General features: G+C 41.4%; 1 protein-coding gene across 1 annotated transcript in view; it reads right to left on the bottom strand.

The window, feature by feature from the left end:
- The window catches only part of CPNE4 (copine 4), a 621,882-nt gene that overhangs the window by 66,828 nt on the left and 528,002 nt on the right, over nt 1-27,052 (bottom strand). The window contains exon 8 of the mRNA XM_049870893.1: nt 3,409-3,507. Within this exon, the coding sequence (XP_049726850.1) occupies nt 3,409-3,507 (99 nt within the window). The remainder of the gene's footprint in view (nt 1-3,408; nt 3,508-27,052) is intronic.

Below are 27,052 nucleotides of genomic sequence, written 5' to 3'. Positions count from 1 at the left end.
GTGTGCAGTGCCCTCCTCCCCAGGATGGGAGGATATGTGACTAATGAACTGCTATCTGTCTCATCTGCCAGTGTCAGGTCTTGAATGTCTGGCCATCCCCACAAGCCTAGAATGGGAGCTTCTCCCTCATCAGAGGGGTGAACAGAAGTGATTAAAACATCCTAGTCTGAGCCATTATCACCTCTTGCCTTGCCTATAGTACTAGCCTCCTAACACATCTCCATGTATCACTCTCTTGTCTCTCTATAATTAATTACATACATAGTTATTGCTGTTAGTTGCCATGGAGTTGAATCCCACTCAAGGCAACCCCATCTGTTCAGAGTGGAACTGCTCCATAGAGTTTTCAAAGCCGTGACCTTTCTGAACCAGATTGCCTGGCTTGTCTTCCTAGGTTCCTTTGGGTGAGTTTGAACTGCCAACCTTTTGGCTAGTAGTCTAGTGTTTAATCATTTGCACCACCTTTTTTTTTTTTTTATATATATATACACAGTACCCAAAGTAATCTTTGAAAAATTAAAACCAATCATGCCATTCTTTAGCTTAGAACCCTTTGAAACACTGTCCAATAGAACTCTCCTTGATGATGGAAATATTCTATATCTGCACCATTCAACGTGGTAGCCACTAGTCATTGTGGCTACTGAGCACTACGAATGTAGCTAGTGTGACTGAGGACTGAATTTTTTATTCAGATTAATTAAATAAAATTGAAAATTAAGTAGTCATATGTCATTAGTGGCCACTGAGTTGGACAACACAACTTCAGTGTATTCCTATCACGTTTAGGAGAAACTCCAAACTCCTTTCTCTGAGCTCTCAGAATCAACTTTTTTCTGGCCTCTGCCCCTGTCTTTGACCACAAATTATGCATGGCTACCTTACCCTCTCTGCTCCAGACACACCGATCTCATTTTAGGTCCTCAACCACACCAAGCTCTTTCCTGCCTCAGTATTTTTTTTTTTTTTTTTTATTCCCTCTGCCTGAAATGCTTTTCCCTGGCTTGCTGCATGGTTGGGTTTTTTTCATCCTCAGTGGGCCTCAACTTAAATGTTACCTTCTCTGGTTATCCCTTCCATACACACACTTTGATAGCTGATAAGGCAGGATCAGCCTTTTTTTCAAAATAGGATTTGTCACAAGTTATAATTACATTTTTACTTTTTGTTTATTTGATTTTTGCTTACATTCTTCCCAGACTCGTGTCAGTCTGTAAGCTCTCAGAAGACAGGGACCGTGTCGGTGTTGTCAGTCATGGCACACTGAGAGCCTGGGCTACTGGGGCTCCTCAATAAATATTAATAGAGTCAATACATAAGAAAATAGATCGCACAGTGCAATGTGATGAAACGGGTTGGGCAGTTGAACTACAATTTTATGATATCTCCATGATACGGTAAAGTACGGCAGCATATTGTCTATTTCTTCAGTAGAACTTATGGATTTGTGTTCTGACTGCAGAAAGACTCAGGCTTTGGAGCTTTCAATTGTGGTATATGTTAGGATCTCACTTTTAGTATCCTCTTAGGAGACTAAAGATGAAATGTTTCCATATTTATTGATTTGGCCATTTTTATTTATAGAGGAGAATAAGGCAAAGCTTTCAAAAACCCTTTAGAACACGAGTGGATACTATTGATAATTGTCATTTATTCATTAGCTCATTAGGGCCTGGTTTTGTAATGCAATGACACAATTTCTCTGCTTGTATTTGTTGTTATTCTGGGAGTGATTGTTTTTATAATTTAGTGCTGGTTTTAACTGTGGCCCTGAAGCTCTGCAGGCCTGCCTGTGGGTGATGGGCTCTTTGCATCTGACAAGTTTCTTGCAGTGCTGGGTACATAATGGATCATAGAAAGCAGGTTGTAGGAGCTATGCAGAAACCTGCCCTTGAGTTTCCAGACCAAAGGAATGTATTCGACAAAGGGTCTGATTCAGATTAAGCTTCTAAGAATATTATTTCATTTCTATCCAGTTTGGTTATATTCTGACCTTATATTTGAAAGAAGAGACTTGAACAACGAGTTGGGATATCATCTCTAACCAGCACCTGACCAAGCCAGGCAGAGTGTCATCTCCAAGGGAAAGGAACGGTCTCAAAGCCACTGAAGGTTCTGCTTTCACTCCTTTATCCTCCATGGGAACTGTGGGCCCCAGAGGAAGAATGAGTTCCTGCAGAAGCAAACCTTGAGGCAAGGATTTAAGTGCCGTAGTTTATTTTGGGTTTAGTTTATTTGGGGGGGGCCTGGTGGTGTGGTGGTTAAGAGCTCAGGCTGTTAATCAAAGGGTAGGCAGTTCAAATCCACTAGCTGCTCCTTGGAAACCCTGTGGGCAGCTCTACTCTGCCTTCTAGGGTTGCTCTGAATTGGAATCGACTTGACGGCAACTGGTTTGGCTTTTGGTTTTTAGTTCATTTGGGAAGTGATAACAGGAATTAAAATAGGGAAGAGAAAGCAGCCAAATAAAGGTACATTATCAGGCTAGTTACCGCTGTGGACGGCTGGAGCTTATTCCTGCTGGGGAACTCTGGGAAACAATATAGAACATACACCTCAAAGTTATGCCACCTGAAGAGCAAGGGAGCTGGGGTATTTATACCCCACTTCCATTAATTAGTTATTGAGGGCTGCTCCCTGGATGGCATTACATCCTCCCACACTTCCAGCCACGGGCACAGGCAGATCAGTTACATGGTTAGGGTCTAAGCAACAACTGACAGATGTATATGTATATATGAGGGTACCTGTGTCTGAGAGAGAGAAACACAGAGGAGGCTTAGGTCTCTGTGTGGTGTAATGGATCCTATGTGCATCTGTGTTGTGTGTGTTTGGGTACATGTTTTTGTATCAAGTGTGTAAGTGAAATTCTGAAAGTAGATGAAAACTTGGTGCCCATAGTGAAAATTGGGCAAATCAAAATAATTTCTCCACAGAACTAAATGTTATTAATGTAACCAAGTCATGGAAACACAGAGCTGCAATGTGCTAGGTACTTCGCTAAGGGAATATTACAGATGATCTCGCTTAATCCTTACAACAATTCTATGAGTTAAATTCAATTATTACCCTCGTTTCCAAGGTGAGAAAACTGAGACACAGAGATTAAGTCACTTATCCAGTGCTTTACAACTAAAGAAAATTAGAAACATTCTCATCTGACCTTTGCATTTTACCTATGGAGACACTTTACTGTAGTGGGACAATGTCTTATTCAAGGTCACACAATTGTTTGGGTGGGGCTAGTATCAGTATCAGAGTCAAGGTACTTATATTCCAACAGGCTCCATTTTCATCACACTTAATCCTATATTGATATCTCACCTCTAGGTGTTTCATATGTGGCTGGGTGCTAAGTATGCATCAGGAGAGAAGCATCTGGGGAAGTAACACAAGTGGTTTCCCACATACCTGTTTCCCTTCCAATGCTCCCCTCATCTCCTTGAACGTGGAGGTGAATTCTCCAATGAAGTCATGTTTGCCATTGGAGTCCCAGTCCCATACGATGCACTGCAAGAGAAAAGAAGTTTTGTTTTGTTTTAAGAACGCAGCCACAACAGCTGAAGGGAGCCTGAGCTTCATCGGGGATTGCGGCACATGGCATGTAATAATCCCTTTGCTTCTACAGTCCTTTTCTGAGCCATGATCTCCAAGCAACCCTTTGATGCAGCGATAACTGTAATCATTTGTTTCTCTGATAAGGCCAGGAAGACCCAAAGGAGATCAGTGACTTGCCAAAGGAACCTTCTAATGAATGACAACCTGGGACTTGAAGGCAGGTGTCCTGGCTCTAATTCCAGTGGCGTTTTCCCCATGTTTGCTGCTGAGTCAATTCTGACTCGTGGCGACCTGATATGTTACAGAGTAAAACTGCTCCATAGAGTTTTCCTGGCTGTAATCTTTATGGAAGCCGATCTCCAGGCTTCACTTGCGTGGTGCTGTTGGGTGGGTTTGAACTGCCAACCTCTAGGTTAGCAGCCGAGAACAACTCTTCTGTAGTACGATAGGTACCCTGGCTTAGGGCTGGACTCAGATACCTGAGGCCTTATCCATAGTATCCACAATGGCAGCTTAGGTGTAATGATTTGAATGAGGCCATATCAACCATGTTTTTCTATTTCTTTTCTCACCTTAAAGACCAAAGAGTGATGCCCATAAAAATGAGTAAAAAGGCAAAAAAAAAAAAAAAAAAAGTGAGCCTTTAACTCTGCCCACATGAAAAATGGGTGTCAGATGGGGCCAGATAAGCCACACTTGTAAATATCAGAAGTCTATCACAGGATGTGACAATTTATTTCTAACAATACAACTTCCTCTAAAAACGTTAAGGGATAAATTCTGGGCTCCCAAGCAACACATTGTCACGCGACTTTGATTAAAGTAGCAGCTAACCTCTGCTTGGCCACACATGCTTAAGTGAAGAGCAAGCTCTCCAGTTTTTTTTTTTTCTATTTTTCCAGGTGGAGGTTGAACTAGGGTCTCAAGCACTTTAGACATTTCTTGTGCATCTTAAGCCAATGATTTACTGCAAGAAAGTCACAAACTTCTAACGAGGTCGAGGCAGCAAAAAGGACACTCGCTCAGGTTTTCCCTTTTTTTTTTAAGCAGCAGCCTGGCTCTTCCTCAGGATACAGAGCCCCCTGTTCACTTCTGCCTAAAAACCCTGACTTACAAATCTGTTCCCAGATCCCACTTGGATGTCCTACAAACCTAAAATGAAATACGTCTGAAACACAACATTATCTTCCGCCTAAGGTTATTCCTATTCTTTATTTTCTACCACTGTGATTTGCACCAATAGTCACTCAGTTGCTACAAACAGAAAACCAGGCTTCATTCCTGATTTTCCCCTCTAGTCTCCCCCTCCCACACCAGGTCCTGTCCATTCTGTCTCCTCACTAGAACTGGATTCCATCACTTCTCCCCACTCCCACTGCTTCCTCTCACCTGCTTTACAACAGCCCCCCCAGCTTTGCCTCGCCTGTGCTCCCTACCCCATATAATCCACTCATCATGTTATCCCCTGCTTAAAATACAAATGAGTATTGGCTAACAGATATTCCAGGGTCCTTCATAATCTGACTCCCTTTTACATGATCACTCAGTATTCCCAAATCCACTCTTTATGAACCACGCTTACAGTATTTAAAACTTTTTTTTTTAATATGTGGTTGATAGGGAGAAAAAGCACTTGCTTAGAATTTTTTTTCCTGAGCCATCTGAAAGAAAAATTGTAATTTCTCCATTTCTACTCTCTATTTCAAAGTGGAGGTTTTGGTGGACAATTCTTTAGTTTGGAAAACATATTAATAAGGATTTTGTTATGAAAGAGAACGGATTAGAAAAGTTGAGAATAGAAGAGGTCAAGATAAAGCAATGGTCAAGTGGAGTTCACCCCTTGGTAACTGGAGACAAGAGGTCAGGGTCTGGAAACATGGGTTGGGAAAGAACTTGGGACAGGTTTCATCAGAGGGGTGAAGATGGGCCCAGCATTGGGGTGGGAGTGTGTGAGAGACAGGTAAGGAACTTTGGAAACTGTGAAGTCTAATTTTCTTTCTTTTTTTTTTTTTTCTAGAATACAGCACAAAGCTATGTTAGTATTAAGGATATTTCAGATTATGTTTATAATTCTGAGGCTAAGTACAGAAATTGGATAATAACTATGACACTCAGGTTCATGAATCACAATATATTTATCCTCAATTTAGTTTTTTTTATAGTTTATTTATTTGGTAGCTATTGTCTTAACCCAGAGTTATTTATAATTTCAACATGTCGTTGTATGCCATTGAATCAATTCTGAATCATAGTGACCCTATAGAACAGAGTAAAACTGTTCTGTAGGGTTTCCAAGGCTGTAATCTTTACAGAAGCAGACTGCCACATATTTCTTCTGCAGAGCGGCTGGTGGTTTCCAACCACCCACTTTTCAGTTAGCAACTGAGCTCTTAACTACTGTGCCACCAGGAGTCCTTTGTGAGGTCTACGTTTTAAGGTCTAGCTATTTATGTCTGTCTGTCTCCCCTACTGGTGGCGCAGTGGTTAAGTACTACAGCTGCTGACCAACAGGTAGGCAGTTCAAATCCACCAGGTGCTCCTTGGAAACACTATGGTGCAGTTCTACTCTGTTCTCTAGAGTCACTATGAGTTGGAATTGACTCGATGGCAATGGGTTTGGTTTTTGTTTGTTCTCCTCTACTTCTCCCCGTCCTTGCCCCACAGCTATTATCCCTGAGACTTCAGTGAAGTCTGCTACCCACAACAGTATTATGCTGGTGGTGACTTGGGGAATGAAGAGGGGCTGTGTCTGTGTTTTGTGGACAACAATCCAGAAAGCAGCACGAGATGGCCCACAGTGAGTTTCTCCCATGGAGCGGCTGGTGGGTTCGAGCTGCTGACCTTTCGGTTAGCAGCTGAGCTCTTTAACCACTGCGCCAGGGCAACTTAATTGAGAATTGAGTGGGGTATAGGAGTGTGGAGAAAACAGTTTGCCAAACCCTAGGACTGGCACTTCACAGAAATACTAGGGAGGGAGGCTGATTTGTGCGGTCACATGCTGTGAGAATTCAAGTTATTTTATTTAGATATTAAAAGAAAGTTTGACCCCAGAAAGTTGGAGACTTACAATTGTTTCAGCTAAAATCATTACTCAGGCTATATTAGCATTTTATTCATTATGCATTTACTCAATTGGTAGGTGCCAAGAGTTAAAGACTAGCATGTGAAGGACTGAAAATTGTTTCAATGGTAGATTAAAAAAAAAAAAAAAGATCCTTGAGCTTGTAAAGTCTGCATTTAGTGCTGGTCACTAAATAGTCCTGGTTTTCCTTCTAATCACACGGTAGAATAATACTTCCTTGTCTCCTTGAGTTTGAGTGTGGCTATGTGACTTGTGTTGGACAATGAAACATAAGTGGAAGTTACTTGCATCACTTTCAGGTAGGAGCTGAAGCATGATTTTACACGTTTTATCTCTCCCTTTAAGGAGCCCTAGTGGTGCAACACTTAAAAAAAAAATTTTTTTTTTTTTTTTTACTTAAGTGGTCACCAAAAGGTCAGCGGTTCAGACCCACCCAGCGGCTCCAAGGGAGAAAGACTTGGCAGTCTGTTCCCATAAAGATCAGCCTAGAAAACCCTATGGGGCAGTTCTACTGTGTCACACGGGGCCACCATGTGTTGAAAATCGATTTGATGGCACACAACAGCAACAGCAGTCTCTCCCTCTGCTTCGGTGATCAAAAACATTCCTGAGAGCATCTGTTCTGTCAACCTAAATGAAGGCCATGCACAGCAGAACCCCAAGATGAGCCATGATGGACATAGGCATATGCAAGAAACAAACCTTTGTTGTTTTCAGCCCCTGAGATTGCTACAGCAGAAGCTAGTCTAAGAACCATTTAAGTACTTAAAAAGCTGCCCTAAGTAAAGGTATTACAATTTATTTTGAGGAGGTTACAAAGAAGTAACAAAGAAAGCAATTCCCAATAATTAAATCTATCCACATATAGTCTTTTTGTTAAAGAGTGTTCATTTTAGTGCTTGAAATGTTCAAACAGAAACCACAGGACCACATACAAAGGTTGTAATAGAGAAAGTCAAGTAGACAAATTTATAGAGGATTGGGTGGGATGGTCTTTGAACTTTCTTCTAACTTGGAAATGCAAAGACTGGTTCTAGTCATAAAAAAAAAAAATTTTTTTTTTTTTTTGCTGTAAAATGAAGTCTTGTAGATCTCATGGTTGGAATGGGCTCCCTGTTGCAAAATCCTCTTTTCGCTATTGCAGTAGTCCCTTTCTCCCTTCTTGCAATAATCCTTGCAAATGAAGTCTCTCCTTATTTAAAATAATAATAATAAATGAAGCCAAGGAAAGGCTAAGCTCATTCTGGTTGAAACACTAAGCAATGCAACTTAGCTTTGGTAGGAGTGATAAGAAATTCTTTTTAACTTAAGGTAGGACGAAGTTCTACCTCATTCTTTCCAGTGGACAGTGGAACCAATCAATGATTTGGTTGTTCGGAAAAATTGCTCGGGATGTGCATAGTGTAACATTGTGGAACACTGTGAATTGATTTGCTGTTACTTATAATCAGTTGTTTTTCCCTTTGCTTGCCCTCCTTGCTGACCCTGGCACTCACACATTTATTACCAGGAGAAAGAAATGGAAGAAAAGTTGCTGGGACTAGCCACAGAAAGAGAAAGGAGGGTGGTTCCTGGGATCCTGCCTTTAAGGCTCATAACTCTGCCTTGTAGTAAATATAGCCCACTGAGTGCCAGGGTCTGACCTTCAGATACTCACTCTTCAGAGGCAGAAGCAAATAAGAGAGGAGAAGCAGAAGCAGCCTTTTAAACATCTCCTGCATTGAGAGAAACTGTAAAAACCCATTGCTTCCAACTCATGGTGATCCCATGTGTTACAGGGTAGAACTGCTCCATAACTTTTTTTTGGCTGTGATATTTATAGCAGATTACCAGGCCTTTCTTCCGAAGTGCCACTGAGTAGGTTTGAACTGCCAGTCTTTATGTTAGGAGTCTAGGGCAAACTGCTTGTGCCACCCAGGAACCAGAAAAGAGGGTAGGAGTCCCGTTTTAGGGAAAGGGATATAACTCTTCCTCCTCTCTCATAGCAGTAGAACAGAGAAAAACCAAGGTGCGGGTCTGGGTGGGGGTGTAATTAGTACTTTGCTGTGTCACAGAATCATAGCCAAAAACCACATGTTGGCAGAGCCAAGATGGCAGAATAGATAGACGCTTCAATTCAGCCCTCTTTACAACAAAGACCCGAAAAAAAAAGTGAAATGAGTATATTTGTGACAAGCTGGGAGCCCTGAGCATCAAAGGCAAGCTTGGACAACGAACTGAGGGGCAGGGGAAGGAAGAGGCCGTTCAGAAGTGGAGAGGAGTTACCGGACCTGAATCACGGGGAGCCCTCAGGCACCATTTCTGGAGTGGCAGTGGCGGCAGGTGACTGGTCCTAGCATTCGGGGGCAGTTCCTTCAGGGAGAAGCAGCCAGCCACACAGCCCACTCACACCTCCGGAACCAGAGCAGAAGGGTGCTCTCGGCAAAAGCTAAGTACTTGCGTATATTTTACTGCGATCCCCCCACCCCCCAGCTGGCTTCAGTGGCTGAATCCCTGGGCCTGAGATAGACCCTGGTGAGCACCTAGAGCTGTCCTCCCGGCCTTGGGGAAGGAAAAAATTTGCAACTGGGGAGAAAAGATAATTTGCTAGCTCCATTAACTGGGGGAGCTCAGGACAGAAGCAGGTCCTGTCCAGGCATAAACCGTCCAGGGACCTTGAACACCTTTCCCTTCTGCATGAACCTGTGTGGGCCTATTTTGGGAGAATAGGCCCTTGTTGGCAAACTCCAACCATTTCAGCTATGCAGTGGAGAGGTGGGTATTCTACGTTTGACATTGCTTTGCCTATTAAACAAGGTCCTCACCTACCTACATCAGGGACCTAAGGACTGGTAGCTCCACTCAGATCACACAGCCACCCGTGACAGGGGTCCAAAGGTAACTGGTACCTCCCAGTCCTTACGACCAAAAAATTTTGGGTGCCCATGGTCCCTCTGCAGAACCCACCCACCAGCACACTTTAGGGAACAGAGACGTGTTTTCCTCAGAGACACTTGGGAGTTGGTTCTCAGCCCCCTGCCTTGTTCAGAGCATGGCCCCCTGCTGCAATCAGATACCAATATATACGCCAATCACCCCGCCCCTCGAAGACTGTAGGACAGAGCCTGTACCACACACTTGATATCAGCTACCTGGAACCTGAGCTGAATTCATAGAAGAAAACTGAATGGGCTCCTAGACTGATATACCTGGTAACAGATCTAGCCAGCTGGGGACAAGACACCAGAGCTCCAAAGGTGAAAATAATTAAGCTAGCTCACTCAAGCAACCCACAGGGGTATACCAAAACAAAAAACAAAGCAAGTAGCTACGACACAGCAAGCAAGCATAAACTAATACAATAACTATAGATGGCTCGGAGACAACAGTCAATATCAAGTCACATAAAGAAAAAGACCACGATCACCTCAACAGGCTCTCAAAACAAAGAATCCAGGAATCTTCTAGATGAAAGTACATTCCTGGTATTACCAGATGCAGAATACAAAGTTTAATATACAGGACCCTTCAAGACATCAGGAAGGAAATGAGGCGATATGCTGAACAAGCCAAGGAACACACAGATAAAGCAATTCAAGAAGTTAGAAAGATTACTCAGGAACATAATGAAAAGTTTAATAAGCTGGAAAAATCCATAGACAGACAGCAATCAGAAATTCAGATTAACAATAAAATGACAGAATTAGATAACTCAATAGAAAGTCAGAGGAGCAGAACTGAGCAAATAGAAGCTAGAATTTCTGAACTTGAAGATAAATCACTTGGCACTAATATATTTGAAGAAAAATCAGATAAAAGAATTAAAAAAAATGAAGAAACCTTAAGAATCATGTGGGACTCTATCAAGAGAAATAACCCACGAGTGATTGGAGTACCAGAACAGGGAGGGACAACAGAAAATACAGAGAAAATTGTTGAAGATTTGTTGGCAGAAAACTTCCCTGATATTGTGAAAGATGAGAAGATATCTATCCAAGATGCTCACTGAACTCCACATAAGGTAGATCTTAAAAGAAAGTCACCAAGACATATTATAATCAAACTTGTCAAAACCAAAGATAAAGAGACAATTATAAGAGCAGCAAGGGATAAAAGAAAAGTCACCTACAAAGGAGAGTCAATAAGAATAAGCTCGGACTACTCAGCGGAAACCATGCAGGCAAGAAGGCAATGGGATGACATATTTAAAAAATTGACGGAAAAAAATTGCCTGCAAAGAATCATATATCCATCAAAACTGTCTCTTAAATATGAAGGTGAAATTAAGACTTCCAGATAAACACAAGTTTAGGGAATTCGTAAAAACCAAACCAAAACCACAAGAAATACTGAAGGGAGTTCTTTGGTTAGAAAATCAATAATATCAGGTATCAACCCAAGACTAGAACACTGGGCAGAGCAACCAGAAGTCAACCCAGACAGGGAAATCCAAAAAAACAAAGCAAGATTTAAAAAAAAAAAAGCCCAGCACAGGGTAACAGCGATGTTATTATATAAAAGAAGACAACATTAAAATAATTAAGAGGGACTAAGAAATGTAATCATACACCTTCCATAGGGAGAGGAAGATATGGTGATACAAAGACATAAAAGTTAGTTTTAAATTTAGAAAAATAGGGGTAAATAATAAGGTAACCACAAAGGAGACAAACTATCCTACTCATCAAAATAAAATACAAGGGAAAAATACAGACTCAGCAGAAACAAAATCAACCACGACAAATATGAGGAAAGGACAATATATAAAGAAAATCTACTCAGCACATAAAATCAAGTGGGAAAAAGAAACTGTCAACACACAAAAAAAGACATCAAAATGATAGCACTAAATTCAAACCTGTCCATAAGTACCCTGAATGTAAAGGGACTAAATGCACCGATAAAGAGGCAGAGAGTGGCAGAATGGATTAAAAAAATAAGATCCGTCTATATGCTGCCTACAAGAGACACATCTTAGACTTAGAGACACAAACAAACTAAAACTCAAAGGATGGAAAAAAAATATATCAAGAAAATAACAATCAAAAAAGAGCAGGAGTGGCAATATTAATTTCTGACAAAACAGACTTTAAAGTTAAATCCATCAGAAGGGATAAGGAAGGACACTATATAATGATTAAAGGGAAAATACACCAAGAAGATATAACCATATCAAACATTTAGGCACCCAATGACACAGCTACAAGATACATAAAACAAACTCTATCAGCACTGAAAAGTGAGATAGACAGCTCCACAATAGTAGTAGATGACTTCAACACACCACTTTCGGTGAAGGACAGGACATCCAGAAAGAAGTTCAGTGAAGACACAGAAGATCTAAATGCCACAATCAACCAACTTGACCTCGTAGACATATACAGAACACTCCACCCAATGGCAACCAAGTGTACTTTCTTTTCTAGTGCACATGGAACATTCTCTAGAGTAGACCACATATTAGGTCATAAAGCAAGCCTTAGCAGAATCCAAAACATTGAAATATTACAAAGCATCTTCTCTGACCATAAGGCCATAATAGTGGAAATCAATAACAGGAAAAGCAGGGAAAACAAATCAAACACTTGGAAACTGAACAATACCCTGCTCAAAAAAGACTGGATTATAGAAGACATTAAGGATGGAATAAAGAAATTCATAGAATCCAATGAGAATGAAAACACTTCCTATCAGAACCTTTGGGACACAGCAAAAGCGGTGCTCAGAGGCCAATTTATATCAATAAATGCACACATCCAAAAAGAAGAAAGGGCTAAAATCAAAGAATTATCCCTGCAACTTGAACAAACAGAAAGAGAGCAACAACAACAAAAAAAAAACCCTCAAGCCCCAGAAGAAAGCAAATAATAAAAATTAGAGCTGAACTAAATGAAATAGAAAACAGAAAAACAATTGAAAGAATTAACAAGACCAAAAGCTGATTTTTTGAAAAAATCGACAAAATTGATAAACCACTGGCCAAACTGACAAAAGAAAAACAGGAGAGGAAGTAAATAACCCGAATAAGAAATGAGATGGGCTATATTACAACAGACCCAACTGAAATTAAAACAATGATATCAGATTACTATGAAAAACTATACTCAAAAAAATTTGAAAACCTAGAAGAAATGGGTGATATCCTAGAAGCAAACTACCTACCTAAACTAACACAAATAGAGATTAAAAAAAAAAAAAAAAAAGAAGAGATTGAAAAGGTAATCAAAAAACTCCCAACAAAAAAAAGCCCTGGCCCGGACAGCTTCACTGCAGAGTTTTACCAAACTTCCAGAGAAGAGTTAACACCACTACTAAAGGTATTTCAGAGCATAGAAAAGGATGGAATACTACCAAACTCATTCTATGAAGCCACCATATCCCTGATACCAAAACCAGGTAAAGGCACCACAAGAAAAGAAAATTATAGACCTATATGAATGTGGATGCAAAAATCCTCAACAAAATTCTAGCCAATAGAATTCAACAACATATCAAAAAAATAATTCACCATGACCAAGTGGGATTCATAACAGGTATGCAGGGATGGTTCAACATTAGAAAAACAATTAATATAATCCACCATATAAATAAAAGACAAGAATCACATGATTTTATCAACTGATGCAGAAAAGGCATTTGACTAAGTTCAACACTCATTCATGACAAAAGCTCTCAGCAAAATAGTAATAGAAGGAAAATTTCTCAACATAATAAAGGGCATTTATACAAAGCCAACAGCCAACATCACCCTAAATGGAGAGAGCCCGAAAACATTCCCATTGAGATCAGGAACCAGACAAGGATGCCCTTTATCACCACTCTTATTCAACATTGTGCTGGAAGTCCTAGCCAGAGCAACTGGGCTAGATAAAGAAGTAAAGGACATCCAGATTGGCAAGGAAGAAGTCAAAGTATCTCTATTTGCAGATGACATAATCTTATACACAGAAAACCCTAAGGAATCTTCCAGAAAACTCCTGAAACTAATAGAAGAATTCAGCAGAGTATCGGGATACAAGATAGACATACAAAAATCAGTTGGATTCCTCTACACCAACAGAAAGAACATCGAAGAGGAAATCACCAAATCAATGCCATTTACAGTAGCCCCCAAGAAGATAAAACACTTAGGAATAAATCTTACCAGAGATGTAAAAGGCTTATACAAAGAAAACTATAGTACACTTCTGCAAGAAACCAAAAGAGACTTACATAAGTGGAAGAACATACGTTGCTCGTGGATAGGAAGACTTAACATTATAAAAATGTCTATTCTACCAAAAGCGATCTATGCATTTAATGCAATTCTGATCAAAATCCCAAGGACACTCTTTAATAAGATGGAGAAACAAATCACCAATTTTGTATGGAACAGAAAGAGGCCCCAGATAAATAAGGCATTACTGAAAAAGAAGAACAAAGTGGGAGGCCTTACTTTACCTGATTTTAGAACCTATTACACCGCCACAGTAGTCAAAACAGCCTGGTACTGGTACAACAACAGATACTTGGACCAATGGAACAGAATTGAGAATCCAGACATAAAGCCATGCACTTATGAGCAGTTGATATCTGACAAAGGCCCCAAAACAGTTAAATGGGGAAAAGACGGTCTTTTTAACAAATGGTGCTGGCATAGCTGGATATCCATCTGCAAAAAAATGAAACAAGACCCATACCTCACTCCATGCACAAAAACTAACTCAAAATGGATCAAAGACCTAAATGTAAAATCTAAAACGATAAAGATCATGGAAGAAAAAATAGGGAAGTTAGGAGCCCTAATACATGGCATAAACAGTATATAAAACATTATAAAGAATGCAGAAGAAAAACTAGATAACTGAAAAAAAAAAAATGAGCTCCCAAAAATCAAACACCTATGCTCATCCAAAGACTTCACCAAAAGAGTAAAAAGACTACCTACAGACTGGGAAAAAGTTTTTAGCTATGACATTTCTGATCAGTGCCTGATCTCTGAAGTCTACATGACACTGCAAAAACTCAACTGCAAAAAGACAAATAAGCCAATTAAAAAATGGGCAGAAGATATGAATAGACACTTCACTAAAGAAGACATTCAGGTAGCTAACCAGATATATGAGGAAATGTTCACGATCATTAGCCATTAGAGAAATGCAGATTAAAAGTACAATGAGATTTCATCTCACTCCAACAAGGCTGGCATTAATCCAAAAAACACAAAAGAATGAATGTTGGAGAGGCTGTGGAGAGACTGGAACACTTATACACTGCTGGTGGGAATGTCAAATGGTACAACCACTTTGGAAATTGATTTGGCGCTTCCTTAAAAAGTTAGAAATAGAACTACCATATGATCCAGCAATCCCACTCCTTGGAATATATCCTAGAGAAATAAGAGCATTTACACCAACACATATATGCACACCCATGTTTATTGCAGCACTGTTTACAACAGCAAAAACATGGAAGCAAGCAAGGTGTCCATCAATGGATGCATGGATAAACAAATTATGGTATATTCACACAATGGAATACTATGCATCAATAAAGAACAGTGAGGAATCTGTGAAACATTTCATAACATGGAAGAACCTGGAAGGCATTATGCTGAGTGAAATTAGTTGCAAAGGACAAATATTGTATAAGACCACTATCATATAAGAATGTGAGAAATAGTTTAAACTGAGAAGAAAACATTCTTTGGTGGTTACGAGGGGTGGAGGGAGGGAGGGGGGAGGGGAGCATTCACTAATTAGATAGTAAATAAGAACTACTTTAGGTGAAGGGAAAGACAGCACACAGTACAGGGGAGGTGAGCACAATTGGACTAAACCAAAAGCAAAGAAGTTTCCTGAATAAATTGAATGCTTTGAAGACCAGCGTGGCAGGAGTCTGGGGACCATGGTTTCCAGGGACCTCTAAGTCAACTGGCATAATAAAATCTATTAAGAAAACATTCTGCACCCCACTTTGAAGAGTGGCATCTGGGGTCTTAAATGCTAGCAAGCAGCCATCTAAGATGCATCAGTTGGTCTCAACCCACCTGGATCAAAGGAGAATGAAGAACACCAAGGACACAAGGCGATTACGAGCCCAAGAGACAGAAAGGGCCACATGAACCAGAGACTACATCATCTTGAGACCAGAAGAACTAGATGGTGCCCGGCTACAACTGATGACAGCCCTGACAGGGAACACAATAGAGAACCCCTGAGGGAGCAGGAGAGCAGTGGGATGCAGACCCCAAATTCTCATAAGACCAGACTTAATGGTCTGACTGAGACTAGAAGGACCCCAGTGGTCATGGCCCCCAGACCTTCTGTTGCCCCAGGACAGGAACCATTCCCGAAGCCAACTCTTCAGACATGGATTGGACTGGACAACGGGTTGGAGAGAGGTGAGCTTCTTGGATCAGGTGGACACTTGAGAGTATGTTGGCATCTCCTACCTGGAGGGGAGATGAGAGGGTGGAGGGGGTCAGAAGCTGGCAAAATGGACACAAAAACAGAGAGTGGAGGGAGAGAACAGGCTGTCTCATTAGGGGGAGAGTAATTGGGAGTGTGTAGCAAGGTGTGTATGGGTTTTTGTGTGAGAGACTGACTTGATTTGTAAACTTTCACTTAAAGCACAAAAAAAATTATTTTTTTTAAAAAAGCACATGTTACTCTTTCTTTGCATTCTTTTAGATTCCCCTGCCAACCACAACAGTCAAGATGTTTGTAACGTGTTATCCAACTGGGACAGAAAGGGAGTGACCCCGGAGGCCCTGAGTGGGAGGGTGAGTCAGGCCTTACAGGAGCCCAGTCGTTGCCTCACAGGAGCGGCCCTGGTTCTTGAATCGCTGCCATTTCTCACCATGGCAGTTGCAGAATTTTGTTTCGATTTTTCTCAGAAGGGATCCCCAAGGAAGGAAGGCATGGCGAGACAGACAAATAAAAACACTGTTTTCCTTTTCTTCCTGCCAAAAGCTGGCTTATGACAGCTTTGACGGGGCTGACAGAGGAACGTATCTTGGTGAAAAGAAACAGAACCACCAGCCTGTAGAAAAACCGAGATGGAGACAGCGTTCCTGGTGTGAATCAATAAGGCAGCCCTGATACACCTGCGGGAGATCAGCATCTCAGAAGGATCCACGAGCCAGAAAGTCTCCTCAAGCTCTCACATCTCACAGTGGAGTTAGGTGTAGAATTTTAAGACGTCTGAGTGCTCAACCCCCTATTTTATAGAAAATGAAACCAGTGGCAGAGAGGGGAAGGAACTTCTGCAAGTTCACCCAATTTAGAACTAGGACTAAAATCCAGGTTTCCTGCCTCCTTGATTTCACCACTGCCACCCAAACAGCAAATCACCCTGGTTAACAATGTACCTAGGGCTTACTACATTCCAGACAAGGGGACCTGGTAGTGCAGTGGTGAAGCTCTCGGCTGCTAACTGAAAGGTCAGTGGTTCAAGCCTGACAGCCGCACCCAGGAGAAAGATATAGCAGTCTGCTCCTGTAAAGATTATAGCCTTGGAAACCCTATGGGGCAGTTCTATTCTGTCCTATAGGGTCGCTGTGAGTCGGAATCCACCCGACAGCACACAACAACTACATGTGCCAGACACTGTTCTGAGCAATTTACATATATTAACTTACTTAATCTCTGGAACAACTTCTCATTATCCTTTCTCATTTTATAATGGAGGAAACCAAGGCACAGAGTAACTTTTCCAAGTTCAAGCAGCTGACGCTAGGTAATCTTTGAACAGTAAGACGTTAAACTTCATAGCTTGTCTTAACTGAGCATCTTTCATGAACCCAGGCCATTTGTGCTTGTGGTCTTTAATCCTTTGTAACAACCCTGAGATGATGTTATTTTTGTTGCCATTCACAGGTTAGGAAGCTGAGGCTCAGAGAGGTTAAATGACTTGACTAGATACCTGTTAGGTGACAGAGATGGATTTGAACCCAAGCGTCCGATGCCAAACCTGATGTTTTGGTTATGCAATACTGCCTTTTAACAGAAGGGGGAATTCAGAATCAGGATTTCCTAAGTCTGCTGTGTAGAAAAGCCCCATTCTTTGAAACTGTAAACCTCCAGTTTCATTGACGGACTCAATGAACAACACTAAGCTCCATTTAGAAACATAGAGAACCTGCTCACTGCTCCCACACAAAAGGATGCAAAGACAAGCAGTGTGTGCACTGTCCTAGGGTCCTCAGCTGTCTGTGAACAGCATGGACAGGCATGTCTCGAGGGATCAGACTATTCCCCCCTGCTCTTATTTCACTTTCACAGTGAACCCATCAGAAACAAAGGTCAACTTGCTCACTAGCCTTTTGTGATGATGAGTTTTACGTGTCAGCTTAGCTAGGCTATGTGTTTTTGGGTGCCGTTGAGTTGATTCCAACTCATAGTGACCTTTTAGGACAGAGTAGAACTGCCCCATAGAGTTGCCTAGGCTATAATCTTTGCTGGAGCAGATCACCAGTTCTTTTCTCCCACGGAGCCGCTGGTAGGTTTGAACTGCAGATCCTTTGGTTAGCAGCCAAGTGCTTGACCATTGTACAACCAGGCTCCTTTGGCTAGGCTAGAAAACCCATTCAGCCCATTGCTGTTGGGCTGATTCCGATTCATGGCTACATTATAGCCCCAGTTATTCAACTAAACATTAATCTAGGTGATACTGTGAAGTTATTTTGTAGAGGTGATTTACGTTCGTAATCAGTTGACTTTAAGTAAAGGGGTTATCCTAAATAATCTGGGTGGACCTGATTCAATTGACTGAAAGCATTTAAGAGCAGCAATGAATTTTTTTTCAAAGAAGACATTCTACTTGTGGACTGTAGCTTCAGATCATTCCCAAGAGTTTCCCTTTGCCCTTCCTGATGGCCTGCCCTGCCGGTTTCAGACTTGCCTAGCCAGCCCCTACAATTACATAAGCCAGTTACTGGCAGTAAATCTCTTAATATGTATATCCTACTTGTTTTGTTTCTCTGGTGGTACCCTGATTCATTCAGCTTTCCTTGCTTCCTCCCTTACTTTTATATGTTCACATTTAGAAGTGAGTTTCCAATGACAATTGTTCTCATGCTAGAATATTTACTTTCTCCAGGCATTGTTCTAAGGGTTTGACATGTTCTAGCTCATTTAATCTTAACAGTTAACACTATGAGGGTGTTGCTATTATTACCATTTTCACTTTATTGATGAGGAAACTAGGAAACAGAAAGGTTAATTAACTACTGCTGTCGCAGAATATTCAGGGTGTTTATTAGCAAAATGTTGTTGAAGATCATTCAAAAGTGGCTGCAGCAGAACTATCTGCCAGAAATTCAAGTCAGATTCAGAAGAGGAGATGGAACAAGGGATACCATTGCTGCTGTCAGATGGATCGTGGCTGAAAGCACAGAATACCAGAAAGATGTTTACCTCTGTTTTATTGACTATGCAAAAGGCATTTGACTGTGTGGATCATAACAATTTATGGATAACATTCGGAAGAATGGGAATTCCAGAACACTTAATTGTGCCCATGAGGAACCCGCACATAGACCAAGAAGCAGTCATGCAAACAGAACAAGGGGATACTAGGTGGTCTAAAGTCAAGAAAGGTATGTGTCAGGGTTGTATCCTTTTACCATACTTAGTCAATCTGTATGCTGAGCAAATAATTCAAGAAGCTGGATTATGTGCAGATGATACAAACTTGCTTCCTGAAAGTGAAGAGAACTTGAAGCACTTCGATGAAGATCAAAAACTACAGCCTTCAGTATGGATTTTACCTCAATATAAAGAATCCTCACAACTGGACCAATAAGCAACATCATGATAAACGGAGAAAAGATTGAAGTTGTCAAGGATTTCATTTTACTTGGATTTACAATCAATGCCCATGGAAACAGCAGTCAAGAAATCAAAAAAGCATATTGCATTGAGCAAATCTATTGAAAAGACCTCTTTAAAGTGTTAAAAAGCATAGGAGTCACTTTAAGGATTAAGGTGCACCTGACTCAAGCCATGGTGTTTTCAGTCACCTCATATGCATACAAAAGTTGGACAATGAATAAGGAAGACTGAAGAAGAATTGACAACTTTGAATTATGGTGTTGGCAAAGAACACTGAACATACCATGGACTGCCAAAAGAAGAAACAAATCTGTCTTGGAAGAAGTATAGCCAGGATGCTCCTTAGAACCAAGGATGGCAAAACTTTGTCTCATGCACTTTGGACATGTTATCAGGAGGGACCAGTCTCTGGCAAAGAACATCATGCTTAGCCAAGTAGAGGGTCAGCAAAAAAAGAGGATGACCTTCAATAAGATGGATTGACACAGTGGCTGCAAAAATGAGCTCAAGAATAACAATGATTGTGAGGATGGCGCAGGACAGGGCAGTGTTTTGTTCTGTTGTACATAGGGTCGCTATGAGTCGGAACTGACTTGACAGCACCTAACAACAACAGAGTATTAGGACTGAGTATTTGAAATCAGAGTCATAAGACTCTGAATCTGATCCATTTTCTGGCGGGCAGGGGTGAGTTTTCCAAACCCAGGTCCTAAAAGCTCATAACTACCACCGGTCAGGGCTGAATTTTTACAGTTAAAGGAAATCTGTTCTTTCCTTGACATTTTTTATTTTTTTGACATTGCAACTTGTCAATTGTCCGGGTCTGATAGAATTCACTGTCAAATTTTTTCTGGCTCTTTAGTTACACCTTTTGCTAAGCTTCCATTGCAATCTGTTTACATCGCATTGATGTATCTCTCACTCACTACATGATAACCATTGGCTCCTGAGCTGATACTACTTGCAGGAAACTTCTGAGCACTGAGATTTTTAACAAAATTTAACACCATTCTTGGGACACAAGTAAGAACTCAGATACATGTTTGATGAGTGGATGAAAAAGGATTTTCACCCTGAATCAAGTTGATGGCAGGTCTCTGAGTGTTTGGCCCTGCCTTCATACCACTAGAAAAAGGGAAGAGGTTGCAATAATCTGGCTAATTTTTATTAAAGGATATAATCAAACTGGATAAGTTGTTTTAGCAGGTGTAGACGGGGGTTGTACACACAAAATCGTATAGCTGGGAAAGTCAACACAGCTTTAGTGGTTGTAGACACTAGTTGCTAGAGGCTGGGACACAGGAGACTTGGATTCTAGTCTCAGCTCTGCTGACATTTTGTGAGACCTCAGGCAAGCATCTCAGTCTCTATGTTCCTCAGTTTCCTTCTCTAAAAAATGGTTGTGCAGGGAACGAGAATTGGAATGAATGTTATCTGAGGTCCTTTCTGTACTGGGTTGAACAGTGTTCCCCCAGAATTCATGTCTACCCAGAGTCTTAGAATGTGACCTTATTTGGAAACAGGATCTTTGCAAATGCAATTTTTTAAGAAGAGGTCACACTGGATTAGGGTGAGCTCTAAACCTAATGACTGGTGGCCTTATAAGAAGGCCCCGTGGAGACATAAACACGTACAGGGAGAGTACCATGTGATGACAGAGATTGGAGTTAGGCTTCCACAAGCCAGGAACTGCTAGCAGCCACCAGAAGCTAGAAGAGGGGCATGGAACAGATTCTCCCTGTCAGTCCTCAAGAAGCAATCACTTCCACTGACTCCCTGATACCAGACTTCCGGCCTCCAGAACTGTGAAGGAATACATTTCTGTGGTTTTAAGCCACCCAGTTTGTGGTGTTTTGCTATGGCAGCCCAAGGAAATTACTGTACCTTCCAAATATAAAATTCCCAATTACATGGCACTGCAGCGTAGAGTTAACCTTTATCCTTTTCTCAACCTTCTGTTCTAAAGTCTGAGATTATCATTCTTGTTATTAGTTGCCTTTGAGTTGATTTCGAAACTCCCTAGGGTTTTCAAGGCTATAACTCTTTGGAAGCAGATCACCAGGCCTGTTTTCCGAAGCATCTCTGGGTAGTTTCAAACCATCTCTAGGTGGGTTCCAACCACCAATCTTTAAGCTAGTAGTCCAGTGCTTAACTATTTGCACCACCCGGGGGCTCCATAGTAAAGTAATAAAACTGCTAGTTAACCATCAATACCTGATGAACAAAACACTACTCCCTTTGTTTTACTTTGTTAGAAGTATTTTTTTACCCCTTGGGCAATAAAAAGTCAATTGTTCATTGCCTTATGGTGATTCTCACGGGGGAGCTCCATGAGATGGAGGTCCATTTTTACAAATGACGATCCTTAAATACAACAAAGCAACCTAAGGTGACTTATTTCAATGCACGGAGCTAGGAAGATTCAAATCAGGATGTAAACTTGGCTTTGTTTCTCCATATCCAGGTGCCTTTTCTTCATACCATGTAGCTTCACAACTTACTTCTGCCAGGTACCTTTCTACTGACAGGCTGCTGCTGCTGTTGCTGGGTTTTTTTTTTTTTTTTTAATGAACTAATTCATGGAAGTCTAACCTCTCCTAAAAAAAAAAAACAAAAAACAAACCCACTGCCGTCGAGTCGATTCCGACTCATAGCGACCCTATAAGACAGAGTAGAACTGTACCATAGAGTTTCCAAGAAGTGCCTGCAGGATTCGAACTGTCAACCTCTTGCTTAGCAGCTGTAGCACTTAACCACTACGCCACCAGGGTTTTCTAGGGAGGGAATATATATATGTATATTTTAATGTTTTCTTTGATAATAGGCATTCTTTAAAATTTACCCAGAGTGATTAACCCAGAAGAGGCCTTCATGGGCTCATTTAAAGGCAGAATTTTAAATTGAGACCACCAAAGCTAAAGGCTAACAAGGTCAGCAATGTCGGAATCAGTGGTGCTTTCATATCACTGCCTAGAACAGTCTTCTAACTGTGGCTTTTGGGAAATCAGGCAATGTTCTGTCATTTAATGGCTATGTTAGGCAAATACATATAGTTTTATTTCAGCACGGCTATGATTAGGGATTTGCAAGAATCCCATCAATCATTTAGTGTTTGGGATGACCCCTTTTTTAGAAATACTCAGTGACGGTTCTTAACACAAAATTGCTTTAGTGGTTTACACAGGACTGTAAACATCTATGAAAGGAATATCATAGAGGGCCCAAGCTCCCTCAGTTATTTTCTTCTTACTTTATTGTTATTGCTCAGTGCAGACCTGGCAATAACCCTCAACCAGGCTGCTAGGATGGGCGTTGAAAGTAGCTCCTGCGTGGTAACATGAACACTCTGATTTGGAACTCTGTGTTTGGCAGGGCAAGATTCTATGCGGAGTGAAGACAGAAAATCCTCATAGAAGAATGTGGGGTGGGGGGATCTAAGTGGAAGGGAGAATTTCTCATACTTGCTAGACTGGCAGGTAGAACTAGTGAATCTGTCTGTATGAGAGCCTGAGTATCTTCTGAGGGATTCAACCTCAGGTGAGAGTCAGGAAACACAAGATTGGTCTCGAAACAAAGAATTGGATGTTGGAGAGATGTTTGCCTCATCTGAGTAGAGTCTGATGACAATCATTCAAGTTTGTCCCCAGACCTTGCCACCATGGACTTATGTCTGAGTTCTAGGGAGCGGACCGTAAGTAAATAGACAGCGTGAAAGAACAGTTTTCAGGAAACAGCAGGATCTCCCCAAGATCAGGAGGACAGAGGGAATGGTTTTGGTGCACCAAGAGCTTCAGAGTACAAATCTGGGCTTTCTAAGGGCTCAGGTGCAACTCTTGACATGGTGGAAGTGCTATCTGGTGGTCAGGGGAGGGGTGGCGGCAGCAGAGAGCACAGCACTGGTGTCCAAGAACCAAGGCTTCTATGCACCAAGGCAGCAGCAAGAGGCAGCAGCAGAGAAAGTGATGCTGGAATCTTTGGGATCCATGTAGAATGATCTCCCTTGGCTCCAGTTAATGCTGTCATGGTGAGCCTCCGACACAATGACAGTGGAGAAGGGGCCTCCGCTGGATCCAAAGGTAGCAGAAGTAGGAAACAGTGTTTAAGAGGACTGGAAAGGGTGTGTAGAAGATGGCTCATACCATAAGGTAACTGAAAGAACTTGTGGATGAGATGTGCAAGAACAAGTTTGACGATTTCAATATAAAGAACTGAGGGATGGACCTTAAAGGAAGACCAGAAGTTCTGACTTACTGATGGAACAAGACCAAGTAAAAGGTAGAATCTACCACTAGCCTTTGTTTTGCAATCTGTGCTAAATATTGGGTATGGCCATATTCTAATTCTAGGTTCAGACACCATAACTGAGTCTGTGCACAGTCATCCATCACTCCTTTGCCCTGCCTGGTCTGCCCTCACTTGCTGACCTCACTGATCTCGCCTCAGGAGGAAATATGGACACATTTGGGTCCAGATGCAGTGAATAAGTGCTTTGCATTCATCTTGGTATTGCACAACCTTCCTTATCAGTACTATGTGTCCAGGCTGGTGGGGCTTCCTCTAATCCCAAAATTCAGACCAGGTTCTTAGTGGGGAAGGCATTCCAAAGCATGATCTCCCCTCACAGAGTCAAGTCAAAGCATTTATCTTCATCTGCTCCTTGTATCCTGCTGTATCCCGTTCTAGACACTCTTGCTGCTGACTTTGCTACTTGTTCTTCTAAATCTGCTCTCAATTTACAGTGTAGATTAGACTCACTCCATTCCCACTAATGGGGCAAAACTTCCTTTTTCACAATTAGACTGTTGGTTAAAGATGTAAGAATTTCTCAGGAGGGAACTCACTAGTGATCTGGCATGGTGAAAACAGCAGAATTCTTGGAATCATTCAGAATTTGATTACAATCTCCTCCTTTTCACTGGACAACCATGTAATCATCCCCCCACTTGCCTTGCCTTTCTCTCCTTAGTTTATTCATGTCTAAGGTGGGGAAGAGAATTCCTTTCTACTCACCAGGTTATTCACACATACTTATCATTTCTTTATCACCTACCATGGGCTAGGAATTGTGCTGGCAATGAAGAGAAGGAGATGAAAGACTTAGCTCCTATCTTCAAGAGGCTGAGGATATAGTGCAGGAGATGGATGTGAAAATAGATAACGGTGGCACAGAATGGAAATGGCAAAAATGGAGGGTTCCACCAAGGGTTTTCTGGGAGTGTTTTCCAGAAACAGGTAGAGCTTCCAAGAGGAACTAAGATAATAGCACCTGGGGAATGGCATCTACAAGGATAAGAGGTCTTTATTTCATTTATACAGAAAAATAAATGACTAATATTAGAATCTTTCCTGAGCATAAGGTAAGGGCAGAGAGAGTAGGAGAGCACTCTGGGTGTCTAAAGGAACAACTGGAGGATGCAGAGATCCCATCTTCTCCCTTTTGTTTACACTCAGGCTGAGCCTGCACAGAATTGGAATGTAATCCATCCAATTTAGTCTTTCCTTTCCCCTTTATTTTTTTTTTCCCCTTCGATTACATGCCACAGAAATGGGTCCAAACAGCTTCGAGCACTTCTCTATATGACCTTGTGTTATGCCAGGGTGAATGCCCCAAAAGATAGCGACGAGAATGTTGTGGTGTAATAGGGACAGACCTTGGAGGGCAAAGTTTTGGGTTCCAGTGTGGCCTTTGATGTTAACCAATGGTGAGACACTGGGCAGGTCGCTCTACCTCTCTGGGTCTCAGTGTCCTCGTCTGGGAAATGACTGGCATGGGTGGGCCAAAAACCAAACCCACTGCCATCAAGCCAATTCCAACCCATAGTGACCCTATAGGACAGAGTAGAGCCGCTCCATAGGGTTTCCAAGGTTGCAATCTTTGTAAGAGTAGAATGCCACATTTTTCTCCCATGTAGTGGCTGATGGGTTCAAACCACTGACATTTTGGTTAGCAACAGAGCTCTTAACCACTGTCCCATCAGTGCTCCTACATGGAAGGGAGGAATAACAATAAAAAAATTGTAAGTATAGGAATTTAATATGCCCAAGAAAAGCTTACATTACAAAATTCAGATATCCAGGCCCTACTCTCAGAGATTCTGATTCAGTCATTTGGGGTGGGTCTCAAGAATATTCCTTTGAAACAAACAACCTGCCAGACCAGATGCATTTGTCTATGGATCACGTGCTGAGAAACACTGGACAGAAAATTCAAGAGCCCATATTTCTGTGACAATTGATTACAATTATAGCTTGGCTAACATTTGCCATCTTCAATTCAATGAAAAACCCAACCACAATATCTAGGGCCATGTGTGCTCCTTAATGATCATTCAATGCAGTTCTGTTCTAAGCAGGCAAATGAAACCCTATAACAGTATGCTCATGAAAGCCAGGCTGAGAGATGCTGAAAAGGCAAGGGTGATGGGTATTTTGGCTTTATCTTGTCAGCTCATATATCTCTGCTCTTCTGGACTCCGGCCAAGCCCAGAGACATTCTACAATGAAGTATGTCCTCTTGGAAGCTTTCATTGGAGATTTATGGCCTTGGAAGGCTCCGTTGGTTTAGATAAGCTTCAGAGGCTCCCAAATGCTTGTTCAAACCTTTTTAACTTCACACTTCACTACTCTTTAGGAAGATTGAAACTCCCGTGGTTGTGTGGGTAGAGTGAAGAGGCAGGTTTTGACAGTGACTTATGCCTCAGGCTTTCAAAGAGAGCTCCATCTTCATTATCAGAGTCACTCTGCACTGGCTCCACCTGTACTATACTTTCTTCTACCAAATTTACAGGTGTGAGATCTCTCTGAGAACTACATTTGGTTAGTGACTAAGAGGTAGCTGGATTCAGGAACTTCCTTGTGTGAATTGCAAGTGTGAACACAATCCCTACTCAATGCAGAGATATCCAGTAATACAAGACAGTGCAATAGGTTGCTAGTATATGATGCACACTTTTCTTAACTTTTGATGAAGCACTTCTGTCCTTGAGCAGTTCTGAAATTAGGGTCTCTCCCTTACTTTATCTCTAATTATCTCTGATTTTCTGTTTGGTCTTTTTGTCTCTATCATTATCTCCATCTCTCTGTGTATGTCCTGAGACCTACTTTATGACCTAACAGGATGAGTCTATTCTACGCTAAAAAAAAAAAAAAAAACCCACTGCTGTTGAGTTGATTCTGACTCATAGTGACCCTATAGGATAGATTAGAACTGCGTCATAGGGTTTCCAAGGCTGTAATCTTTACAGTAGCAGACTGCCACATCTTTCTCCTGCTGAGTGGCTGGTGAATTTGAACCACTGATCTTTTAGTTAGCAGCTAGTGCTTTAAACACTGTGCCACCAGGGCTCCTATTCTGTAGTAGAAGGCAGAAAACATAACAGAGAATTTTTATCCTATTTGATAGTTTTCTTTCAATCATTATCAAACCTTTATTGAGTACCAACAGTGTGTCAGGAGATGACCTGGTGCAGGACAGAAGACAACAAATGGGAAAGATATATGAGGTAATCTGCTCACATAAAGCTTGCAGTTCCATGGTGAAGACAAACGTTGATTACACAATGAAAGAATGTAAATTCCAGTGGGTATACAATAGGAACACAGTAAGTGCTGGTTGGAGGAG

Source organism: Elephas maximus, chromosome 27 (assembly GCF_024166365.1).
Source record: "Elephas maximus indicus isolate mEleMax1 chromosome 27, mEleMax1 primary haplotype, whole genome shotgun sequence".
Classification (NCBI taxonomy): Eukaryota; Metazoa; Chordata; class Mammalia; order Proboscidea; family Elephantidae; genus Elephas; species Elephas maximus.
Note: the sequence above shows the minus strand (reverse complement) of the source record. Positions and strands in the feature narration are given on the sequence as shown.